Here is a 12,144-nt window from a genome sequence, read left to right as displayed (position 1 = left end):
AATGCAAACTAAACATATTATCGTTAATAGCATTGCCTAAGTTGGATGCTGTGAATATTGAAGGGAAGAACTAGGATTAATCGTGCTTACCTGCAGCGGGATGACTGGAGTGACGGTGAGAGAGAAACCACCGGGGATCGGACAGTGAGAGAAAGGGCTCTAGGACGCTGGCAAACCGCAGAGACGGACGTGGAGGAGATGAACCTGGACGAAGCAAGCTACAATAAGGATTATTGGTATTAGGAAAAAAAATAAGGATTTAAGGGGCGGTGGCTTATCTAATTTAAAATTTAAGTTTGTGTTTTTTGATTTTTTGTAATTTTTTTAAAAGTATTAGTAGGTATTGAAAGAAAAATTACAATAAAAAATAAATACTTAACGAATATATTAGTTTGTTATGTATATATTTCTAAACAAATATTTATGTTAATTTTATTAACTGATTTAATTATATAAATAATATTTTTATATAAAATATAAAAATAGTTGAATAAAAAAACGTTTTCGTACATTTGTGTTGAATTTTTTTTTTGGTAATGTTTTTAAAAGTATTATAGGTTATTAATAAAAAAATTACAAAAAACATAAATACTTACCTCCCATACTATTTTGCTAAGTATATATTAATTTTTAAGAAGTATTTGAGACTATTTTGGTTTTTTATTTTATTCAAAATTAATTTATCTAACATTTTAAAAAGAGAGTAATTTGTCTAAAAAGATTTTATTCGAGACTAATTTATACATATAAATATTGTTAGGTACCAATTTAAATATTATTCTATTTAAAGTTATTAATTATTAATATAAGTGAAATTAGTATGAAATATAACTTGAACCAAACTCGAAAGAAAAAAAAGAATGGAATTGTAGAACTCAATCTCTTGTTTCCTAGCTACAGGATACACTTGTCTTAATAAAGCTACATGCATAACTCAATCATTTCCCTTAAAAATTCTTCACATATACATTCATGAGGATAGAAAATTTACTCTAAAATAAACTGCAAATCACTATCTTACCTTTAAAAAAATATAAAATTAACATATGGAAAAGTGGAAATGGCCGTAAGAAATGTATGAATTGACAACAGTGAGAAATAATGGTGAAGTAGACTGTGAAGTGTGATAATGCTGTGCTGTCTCTGATGGAGACATAAATTACATCTCTCAAAAAAAAAAACAAAAGAAAAAAAAGATAATATGAAATCCTTTCGTCGGGAATCACGGGCTTTATTCCTCCTCACATACATTATTTGTCAAACTCTGTGCTCTTTTAATATTTTAATTTCCTCTACTTCATATATTATTATTATTATTTCATTTTTGTTTATTCAGTGAGATGAAGGAGGCAGACATACTGTTGTTTATATTGATTCAATCAAAACGTTTATCAAAATTAAAAAATATAATGTTAATGATATAATTATTTTGCTGTCTTTTTCTACAAGTTTAAAATTTTGGAAAGAATAATTTTATGACATGATATCAAAATTCTATATCTAAAAGGTCTAGAATTTGATCACTAATAAATTTCAAAGTGAAAAAAAATAAAATTAGATAAAAAATAAAATAAGATAAAAAATAAAATAAAAAATAAACTTATGCACGCAAAACTTAAATAAATCTAATGTTAGATATATAGTAATTTGAGATTAATCTCTTCCAAATTCATTACTACTTCATCAAATTCAACAAGCAAAGGAAAAATCACAAATAGTCACTTTGTTCAATTGAGTCCTAATATTTCGTGAGATAAGGCAGACTAATAATAAAGAGTTGAGTCAACAGATATCATTCTCCTCTGGAGTTTTATTAAGGTCAAAAGTTATGATGGAAGGTTGGTGTCCTTTAGAGACAACCTCATCAGAACTATCTGGCGCAACGTCTTCTTCGAGCATTGAATCTTGAACTACCTCGCCAGTCTCGTCCAAAACTTCTTGAGTCTTTTCCCGAGACAAACCTGACGGATACACCATAAGCAAACAAGTGATTAGAAGTCACAAATTTTACAAAAAACAAAGCACAAAATAGCGCCATATTATAAACTACTGGTTTGGCTTACGTTCCCATAGTTTCGTAAGACCTCTTTCTATAAGAGTGAATTCCTCCCGAGATGCCGTTTCAAGTTCAACTTGCAGACTATTCTGATATCGTGCCTGCACAAGTTTAATGAGGTTGCAGCTAATAAGGTGCAGTAGTTGGTAGCTAAAAGTCATCAAAAATACTAACCAGAGGCAATTGCTATATACTTCAGCAACATTTAATGCTTCACGTCTCAAATTAAGAATAAGCCAAAATCAGCCAAACCAAACAGAAATATATATCAGTAATGGACATGCTTGACAAATTTGAATAGACATCGTGGTATATATCAGAAATATAGGTCAGAAATATAGACCAGCTTAAGAACATGCTTCACAAATTTGGCCATTACAAATGGATCTTCATTCAATAAAACAGAAAAAAAAGGAAAGAGCAAATTACGATGCTGCCAGCAAGTACATACAGTCAACAAGAGCTAGAATCCAACCCGTTACAAATGGATCTTTTTCCTTCTCACATTTGATTATTTCCTTAAAGGTGGTTCAATTTTGTTGTTGTCCAACTCAAGTCTCAAATCTCGCTTCGAATAGTACCTTAATTTGTAGCTTTATTTAATATCTAGGCCTACAAAATCTAGGTAGATTACGTAGTGATGATGATTTAATGTTCAGAAGAGACTCTTAAATCATAGGAGTAGTAGTAATTCCCTTAGTTATCTATCTAAATAAGAAACCGGCCATATCACCATTGCACTGAACAATTGTATCCAACCTTATAGCTAAAAAAATCACAAGAAAGACAAACGGTACCTGCACCTCCTCCAGTATTTGTTGCGAAAGGTATATGTTTGTGCTAGTGACGAACCCGAAACCAAATTTCTTGCGGTACTTTGTTGCGTATTGAAGCAATCCCTGCAATGTCCATTTTTTCAAATATGTTAGCCCCTTTCGAAAGTGCCTTTTAATTAAAGACAATAAAACATCTGGATTCGCTATGGCAGGTTAAAATAAAGCCAAGTAGCCTTTATACGAGTAGACACATGACAACTTACCGTCCTAATATCCCCACGTGCAATAGTAATAGCATCACATAAGTGCCTGTGTGCTGAGAATGTGTCCAGCCATGACTGAACGGGCAATGTGTTGAACCATAGGTCTCTTGTGAATGACCTTGAGTGCTCCAGTGAAGAGAATAGGGAGACCTCAATCATCGCCTTGCAAAACAAGATGCTAGAGGCACAAAGAAAGAGATCCGTCTCTTCCAATTTCCCTGGAAAAAAAAGATCATGTCAGTCAATATATAGTGTCAATTACAATCTAGTAACATCTTACTTGATTAAATAAATTAAGCAATACATATGTTTAAAAAATCACATTCTCCAGGTAAATTAATTGTAAATAAATAGGAATATATATCAGGTGTATCCAAGTTCTAAGAATCTATTATATACTAGTTGCTAATTAATATTTATGCAATTTTATAACCCTCAACAGTGATATACACTATAAAATAGTGCACATGTCCAGAATTAGTATCTGAAGACATCTATGTATAGGCAGCCTCATCGCAATTATTGATGGCATCAGTGGTTGGTTCCTCCAAATCGTCGTCCCGTCTCAATGACAAACCTTCGATGTCAAACTCAGCCAACCCAGTCAGGATCGGTTGGGGAGAAAATTTGAAATTACACTGTCCTATATCTTCACCCATTTCAAACGTGTCCCTTGGGTTATGACACTCCATTCTTTATCAGCGTCATCCTCGACATAGTATACTAGGCGAGCTTCGGATGTAAGAATGTACGGTTCATCATCTTCTCAATCACCGGTATGAATTGGATGAGAGAAGTTAACCACTGTGTGTCCCAAAGAGTCATGTTTTATACCTCTGCCAGATGTGGTGTTTGCCCAGATACATCTAAACAAGACGACTGTGAATTGACCACTATAATTTAACTTAATGATGTCCACTAGTTTTTCGTAATACGAGACGCTACCAACAGCAACATTACTATCGTGCTTGCTTGTGTAACTCCTAGTGTCAGAAGTAATATACACCCCACTATTTTGGGTTTTCAACCCTTCCTCTCTCGAGAGGGTTCTGAACATAAATCCATTTACGTTGTAAGATGTATAGCGGCTAACTTGAACATTGGGCCCACATGCAAGCCACTGCAATTCGTTCGAGTGCATGCTGCTTCCCAATGTAACCTGGCAGTGAACAAATTGAATATTCATTATCTTGAGATACGAATAATATGACACCATTATTAATATGTATGTGTATAAATGATACCACGATTCACCTTATGCTTGAACCAATCGGAAAATTCTCTGTGCACAACACTGTCTATGTGAGACTGTGACCTTGTCCTACTTCGTAACTTTCTCTTTGTGATCACCCTAAACTCACTAGAAACGTCACAAAAATGTCATGTCAGGTTCTCCAACTATAGAAAATCATACGAAGTAGATACTTTCAAATGCACTTACTTAAGATATTTTTCCACGGCCAGGCAATTGACCAATACGTAACGGTGAGCTTGTAATTTTTCAACTGGTGTGAGGGTGTAAAAAGAAGCAGCCCCGACCGCCTTTCCAACCTCTGGGAACATGGTTGCACTCTCATCAGGCATGACTTCACGCGGTCGATCGTCAACACAGAATGGTCGATTAATCCTACTCTCGACATTATCTAAGTACCTTGAACAGAATACAAGAATCTCCTCGAATAAGTATCCCTCTGCAATTGAGCCCTCTGGTTGTGATCTGTTATGCACGTACTGCTTGAGACGACATAGGTACCTTTGGGAATATAACACGTGTCATAAGCACTAATTAAGGGCAAAATTGATAATTTTGTTTGATAATTACCGTTCAATTGGGTACATCCACCGATAATGCACTGGGCCACCGAGACGCACCTCCTCGACCAAATGCACTGTCAAGTGAACTATCACTGTGAAGAAAGAAGGAGGGAAAATTGTCTCCATGCGACACAGAGTATGAACCACGTGATTCTGAAGGAGAGGAAGTTGTTGAGGGTCTATGGATTTGCTGCATAATCGACAAAAAAAGGATGACAAATCCGCCAGGACAGAAGACACTTGGAGAGACAATGCATTCCTTAACACGATTGGAAGTAGATATTCCATTAGAATGTGACAGTCGTGGCTTTTCAGCCCCGACAACTTGCGCTATCGTAAATCCACACAGCGGGAAATGTTGCTAGCATATCCATCTGGAAAGACTACATTCTTGATAGTCCTTAGAAAGAGCTCCTTCTGTGGATTGGTCATAGTAAAGATGGCGGATGGGTACTTTCCATCTTCCCGTGGCCACAAATCATGCTTGATTCCCATCGACTAGAGGTCTCTTCGAGCTTTAATGTGGTCTTTAGACTTACCTTTCTCGTTCATTATGGTGAATACTATGTTGTCGTACACATTCTTCTCTATGTGCATGACATCAAGGTTGTGACACAATTCATTGTTCTTCCAATATGGCAGCTCAAAGAATATACTCCTCTTCTTCCAAGGAGTTTCATCTTGCATGGGAGTTTGCTGTCTGCGTGTCCTTTTCCCCGTAATAGATTGCACCTTGCCAAATTGGACATGCACACCCTCTAACTGCCGGATAATGTCTCTACCAGAGACTCTAATAGGTGGACCTCTATCCTCTATCTTTCCATCAAAGGAGTACCGGCCTTTTCTGTATTTGTGGTCATGATTCAGAAAGTGACGATGACCCATGAAACACCATTTCTGGCTGTGTGTAAGGCAGTTAGTTTCAGTATCCGAATTGCACGCAGGACAGGCTCTCCCACCGTACGTGTTCCACCCAGATAAGTTCCCCAAGCCTGGAAAATTACTGATTATCCACATCAACGCAGCATGCATCTTGAAGGTTTTTTTTCTCGACTGCATCATAAGTTTTAACACCCCTCCATAATTGCTTCAACTCATTGATCAACGGCTCTAAGTACACATCTATGTCATTTCCAGGCATTTTAGGACCAGCAATAATCATAGAGAGGATAAACAAGTGGGTTTCATGCAAATCCAGGGTGGCATGTTATATGGGATAAGAACCACTGGCCAAATTGAGTACTTCGAGCTCATGTTCCCAAAAGGGTTAAAGCCATCGCTAGCTAATGCCAGGCGAACACTACGCGGATCACGAGAGAAGTCGGGATATCGTATGTCAAATGACTTCCATGCCTCGGCGTCCCTTGGATGCCTATACATACCATTAGAGTTAGGACCTCTCTTATGCCACATCATGTCAACGGCTGTCTTACTAGACATATATAACCTCTGCAATCGTGGAATAAGGGGGAAGTAATGAAGAATCTTCGCCGCTTGTGGTTTGCCATTCTTCTTGACAACCATCTTGATCCTCACCCTAGAGTTCTTTTTAGTCTTATGCTTCCATCTCGATGTCCCACACTGCTTGCATTTGGTCAGCTCTTGGTCGTTGCCCTGGTATAGCATGCAGTCATTTGGACATGCATCTATCTTTTTGTACGCGAGGCCGAGTTTTCTTATGACTTTTTTGGCATCGTGCACAGTGGATGGAATCCAGGCATGCTCAAAGGCGTCCGTGAGCAACTCCAATATCATTCCGAAGGCCTTATCGCTCACTCCGCACATGGACTTAATATGATTGAGCCTCACCAAGAAAGACAACTTATAGAACTTTGAACATCCTGAGTATAACTCCTGCTCCCCGTCTTCGAGTAGGTCGTGAAAGTTGCGGGTCTCTCGACTAGGTTCATTGTATAAGTAAGGCAACTCATCCATAGCGCCGCCGTCAGGTTCATTCTCTGAGTCTTCTTCGGGACCGGGAAGTCCTGAGAAGTTAAATGCATTATGGACCATATCAAGCATCGAGGCATTGAAATGTTGTTCAGATTGATCTTCTTGTCCGTCACAAGAGCTCTCGACCCTGCGTCTCTCACCGTGATGGATCCAAAATGTGTAAGTAGACGGGAAAGGGTTGATCACCAAGTGATCAAACGCATCCTCTCTATTTTGTAAGAGGAGGAAGCCACACTTCGGACATGGACAACGTATCATCCCATCAGATGATGCATTGGCAAATGCAAAATCTAGGAATCTGGTCAAACCGTCCCTATATTCTACACCAACTCGTGACTTTGAAATCCAACTCTTATCGATATCTAGTTTAATGAAAAATTGGAACGACGACAAATCGTAAAATAAAGTCAGACCACGAGAAAAAAGTAAGTAATTAACACTTAATATAGATTGGGCGATTGACTGTTAAACCAAATAATAAAACACACATTTACTAGCATACAGGATAATACACAGGCACCAGAAATGTAGGAGAAATTTGCTTACTCATTGAAAAATGCTTCACTTTCAAAAAAAATTACTGGAAGAAAGAAACTCTGGGTCCGACGCCAAATATTTGAAATGGAAAATAAATTCCTTCCTTAAAAAAGAAAAAGAGGAATATTATATTAATCTGAGAAATAAAAAAATGAGAAATTAGTATAGTATTAAAATATAATGTATGAGTTGGCGAAGTCACTAATATAGAAATGGGAAGGGGTAAATCGAAATGGTAAAAGTGATGACATGGAGGATAGTTTTATGCTTGAAAACACCCAAAATGAAAGTATCAAACTGCTCCATTAATTATATCATATAAGAACACAACATATATAATAAAAGAAATGAAGACTTATTTTGAGTATGAAATACATAGGATTGACTCATTATTTTGTGCATCTTGTGAGGTTGTATTTATTTTCACCTAAATTCTAATTAGCAGAGGTTGAGGTAAAGCTGCCTTGTCTTTGTTAAAAGCCACTAACAGGAGCATGGACTGTTTGGAAATTGTTAGAAAGTCAAAAGAATTGTTAGTATGCTCCTCTAAAATAGTGATCAGACAACTATATTAATAGTATAATGACAACGGAAAAACCATAAAGAGGAAAAAGGTCAAACAATGATCCAGAGTTTACACCACTGACAACGACATATGGATCTTAGCATTCAAGGGTGATAACTAATAACTAACCTGCTTGTCTGCTCTTTTAGTTCTAAGTTCTTCCACAACCTCTAAAGCACGAATGTTGAGATCTGTCTTGCCTTCAAAATCTGCATCCAAAATCATTTACATGGTGGAAAGATAAATAAAGACTTAAGTTTTCATCATGAAATACACGTACCAAATAATAACATCTCATATAACTCCATGCTCATCAAAAGAGGGGAATATAAAAATATCAAGCGTACACAAATGTTCAAATCCTAAACACTGCAAATGTTTTTAAAGTCTCATAATTAACCAGCTTTGGTGAAAGGAATAAACATTTTCAACTGATGCGGTTTTATATGTAACTAAAATTGAAAATATATGTTATGAATAGATGTGGGCTGCATAGCCATATTAAACAGGATGAAGGTAAATAAAGATTCATAAACAAACCTCCTAAATATACCACCAAGAATGAAATGACAAATGACACCATGGCAATAAAATAAACCTATTTCGTCCAATAACTAAGTGGAATTACTAAAATCAATTTAATTAGGCAAACCTGGGAAGAAGAAAAGCTACCACAGGGAGGTCAGGTACGAGTAAGATCACTAACACAAAACAAAATAGTAAATTGGTACCAAATCAAGAAGAAAAGGATTAAAGTGGACCAATTTGAATTACAACCTCACTAATGAGTCAATCACTAAAAATATCACTAATGAGTCAATCACTAAGAATATAACGTCTCATATAACTCCATGCTTATCAAAATAATGAAGACAGGGCATCTTCCTTAGTGTCAATTGAACCTTTCAATGTTATTATTTCAGTCTTAAGTAACGAAATACCATATTCATCCCTACCAAGTTCAATCACTAAGATTACATTTATAATAATAATGCAAAATTAATTTTACTGAATCATGTTAGTAGAACATCTTGAATAATAGAACAAATAGATATGTGGAGTGGTTTGCCATTAATTTATAAGTCTTTAGATTAAAAATGAATACTTAATAAATTCCCGAAAAGACTTTGTGCAAGACTTATTGGTTCTACTCCATTGATAATACCTGTCACAGTTGCAGGTACAGGAATACACCCCAAGTAAATTATTCAAGAGCTTTGATATACCCACTCGTCAGAGAACCTGATTCAGTGCAAACAAATTAAGTTCAGAGAAAGTCAGAATTTAACTTCGAGAATTAGAAAAAACATTGAACAATGGTAACCAAGATATTGATAAGCTGATGAGAGATCTTGAGATTAAAACCATGGAAAATAAACATTCAAAACAGATCACAGAGGAAGGAGAATGCTTGTTTCTATGGAAACTAGAGGAAGCCATGGATGTTCTTCTTGTTCATAGACACAGTTACAGTCTCTGGTAAGAAAACAAATTAATTGAAAAAGCGAAAGAAGATGACAGCAACGGAAGTTATAGAGGATTAAGTGCTAGTGGTAGTTAAAAATGGTTTTATCTTTAATATATCAATAAGGTTCTTAAATGTGGAAAAGACTCAAAAATTATGTTAAAAAAATTCTTAACCTATCCAATTTGTTCAAATTTTACAATTTTGAATCAAATCCATGAAAAATTCTGCCTCACTTTTTCTTATCCTTATACGAAACGCAACCTTGTCTTTCACTTTGAGAAGATAATAATTTAATCATGAAGTGACAAAACAAGAAATAAAATTAAAATACTTAGTTCATACATATATATAACTGCTCCAAACCAAATATAAAAGTTTGATTCAACAGAAAAGAAAAAAAAAGGTGATACATCTTCGCGAAATTAACCTTATTTAAGAATTATGACCTCTTAGTTCCTGAAGTTATAATACATCACCTTAGCATTGGGCTCTACAAATATGAACATCAAACAGATCTTTTTTATTGATGAGCTCAAAAACACAAACATCTCCAACTTCTAATGATGAAGACTATTCAGAGTCTTATTAATCAACACTATAAAATATAATTTCATTAATACTATGTCAGTTGTTCTACTTTGATTTTAAAAGATAACGTTCTATTGTAATTAGCTCAAATTAAAACTCATATAAAAATTTTGAATAAAAAAGAACTTGACCCGATCCCCATGTTATTCCAAAATTATCGCCGATTGATAACGTGAACAGAACACCAACCAATCATTCATATATCTCCAGCCACCATCGCAGATAATCGAAATAAACAAATATTATATCATAATTAAATCGAAATATTTGACATTTGCAAATCTATGTAATTAAGTCCCAAGCTAAGAGTAATCATCTTCCACAACAATGTGCAGAGATTACAATATCAGATTTTCGGGGAATGAAAAATGAAAAAAGTAAAATAAAAGAAAATATGAAAGTGCATGGGTCTTGATAAAAAAGAAAGCAATCACAGGTTCTATGCAAAGCAAGTAGGTTATTTCAGCATTTAAATAGGAAATCAACTAACTCCTAAAAACACATCAAGACTCAGGGGTTCAGATATTGGGAGAAAATTCAATCTGAGTGTTAAATTGAAGAAAAATTTGGCCAAAATTAATCAAAATACGTTGTTCAGACCAAAATTTAGAAAGCATAAAGATTAAATTGATGCAAGAATAGTTTTCTCAACAGCCCTGAAACTTAAATTGGGATGAGGGAGAGGAACATACCACTGAGAGGGGAGTCTATTGCAATCGGAAACGCGAAGCACCGCCAAAGGGGAGAAGGCTGCCAAGGATGACACACGGACGGATGGATTGGGATGATGCCGACGATGTCACACACATGCGCGGCAGAAGGAGAAAACTCGGACGACCCCTTCTACTTCACCTTCGTGCACGGGAGCTACACGGCTGAGGGAGGAGCCTGTTGACCTACACAGAACGATGAAGTGGACTCAGTTGGATCTGACAGAGGGAAGGGTAAGGACAGCGGGGAAGGAGACCAGTGATTGCTATACCTTGGCTCTGAGGAAGGGTTCTCGCGCCAAATACTTGAAGGTTATGGCGCAAAATTAATTTGGTCTGGGTATTTTATTAGTGAGGAAAAACCCCTTTCCCCCCATAGTTATTTGCTGCGGTGAGGGCCGATTACCGCCTCAGTTCAATTAATTTGGAGCGGCTCCAAATTTCGCAGCAGGATTCGCCACAAATCAGCCAATTTGGGGCGGTTGGGGACAACAGCCGGCCATTTGGGGCTGCTAAGTCCCACGCCTCTTGTAGTGTTATTCCATTCTCTTCTTTCAGGTCTTCATCTACTTTTATTAATTATTTTTTATCTCTATGTATCTTTCTCCCATTTATTAAATCAATTATGTATTGAAATACTTTTATTTTTTTTTGTCTCTGAAAAATTGCAAGAAGAGAAACTACTAACTCAATTACAAATTATTAATAAAACCTCTATTTTTAACGATAACTATAAGAAAAATGATTATATTTCTTTAATAATTTGTGAGTGATGTCAGGTAGTATGAAAGATGTTTATTTATGCTAGATTAGGTCACGGTCAAGGAAGATTGAGAGAAGACGGAGTATACATTTTTTGTAATTATATGGTTTATATAGATAATAAAGAATGAAGCGAGTTTCTAAAGAGAAAAAAGTATGCTTAATTAAATTTTGACTGAAAATAAATTGTTTTATCATTTATGAGATTTAGAAGAGATAAAGACAAGGGAAAAAAATTAGTCTTAGTTTATATAGTTTAGTACTCACTACGTACTCTATGATACTATATTCTAATTTTCAGTCTCAACTTTTAACAAGCATAAATAGAGAATTCATTATATATTGATAAATTAAATTGATATATATCATTAATAATTTATTTTGTAATTTTTCTATATAAATATATTAATTATACTGTTATTATATTTTAAAAATATTATGTGCAGTTAATTTTTGTGATAGGATTATGACACTAATGTTTGAAAATAAAAATGTAGCAAGAAGGAGAAAAGGAGTTGTAGTAAAAAATCCAATATCAAGGATCAAGTTGTAATAATAATCAAAGCCTTTTTTCTAATATATTTTTTTCCTGCATGAATAACAGTTAAAAACTGTGAAAGTGTAATTTAAACTTTTTAAATGAGTAACTAA

The 12,144-nt window shown here is 35.2% G+C and overlaps 2 protein-coding genes and 1 long non-coding RNA gene across 3 annotated transcripts; all 3 read right to left on the bottom strand.

Annotated features, from left to right (window-relative positions):
- Positions 1 to 3,861: 3,861 nt before the first annotated feature.
- Positions 3,862 to 5,942, bottom strand: LOC140176728 (uncharacterized). The gene is made up of 5 exons (XM_072208271.1): positions 5,450 to 5,942; positions 4,958 to 5,240; positions 4,537 to 4,848; positions 4,350 to 4,455; positions 3,862 to 4,254 (listed from the first exon to the last, which is right to left on the bottom strand). Exons 1-5 carry the CDS (start codon positions 5,940 to 5,942, stop codon positions 3,862 to 3,864), a joined length of 1,587 nt encoding a protein of 528 aa, XP_072064372.1.
- Positions 5,943 to 6,068: 126 nt separating this feature from the next.
- On the bottom strand, positions 6,069 to 7,121 carry LOC140176727 (uncharacterized). Its single transcript, XM_072208270.1, has one exon. It carries the CDS (start codon positions 7,119 to 7,121, stop codon positions 6,069 to 6,071), a length of 1,053 nt encoding a protein of 350 aa, XP_072064371.1.
- Positions 7,122 to 8,093: 972 nt separating this feature from the next.
- On the bottom strand, positions 8,094 to 10,909 carry LOC112729255 (uncharacterized). Its single transcript, XR_003166439.3, has 3 exons — positions 10,714 to 10,909; positions 9,131 to 9,207; positions 8,094 to 8,174 (listed from the first exon to the last, which is right to left on the bottom strand). It is a non-coding gene; the product is annotated as an uncharacterized lncRNA (long non-coding RNA).
- Positions 10,910 to 12,144: the final 1,235 nt, after the last annotated feature.

Source organism: Arachis hypogaea, chromosome 12 (assembly GCF_003086295.3).
Source record: "Arachis hypogaea cultivar Tifrunner chromosome 12, arahy.Tifrunner.gnm2.J5K5, whole genome shotgun sequence".
Lineage (NCBI taxonomy): Eukaryota > Viridiplantae > Streptophyta > Magnoliopsida > Fabales > Fabaceae > Arachis > Arachis hypogaea.
This window is presented reverse-complemented; position numbering and strand designations above follow the sequence as displayed.

What these genes read in the sequence shown, in the direction of transcription:
- LOC140176728 (XM_072208271.1), bottom strand. Translation starts at nt 5,942, where the DNA reads ATGCATGCTGCGTTGATGTGGATAATCAGTAATTTTCCAGGCTTGGGG. An exon ending in GCCGTGGAAAAATATCTTAA is followed by an intron (nt 4,456 to 4,536) that starts GTAAGTGCATTT and finishes TGACGTTTCTAG; the next exon opens with TGAGTTTAGGGTGATCACAA. An exon ending in CCGATTGGTTCAAGCATAAG is followed by an intron (nt 4,255 to 4,349) that starts GTGAATCGTGGT and finishes GTTCACTGCCAG; the next exon opens with GTTACATTGGGAAGCAGCAT.
- LOC140176727 (XM_072208270.1), bottom strand. Translation starts at nt 7,121, where the DNA reads ATGATACGTTGTCCATGTCCGAAGTGTGGCTTCCTCCTCTTACAAAAT.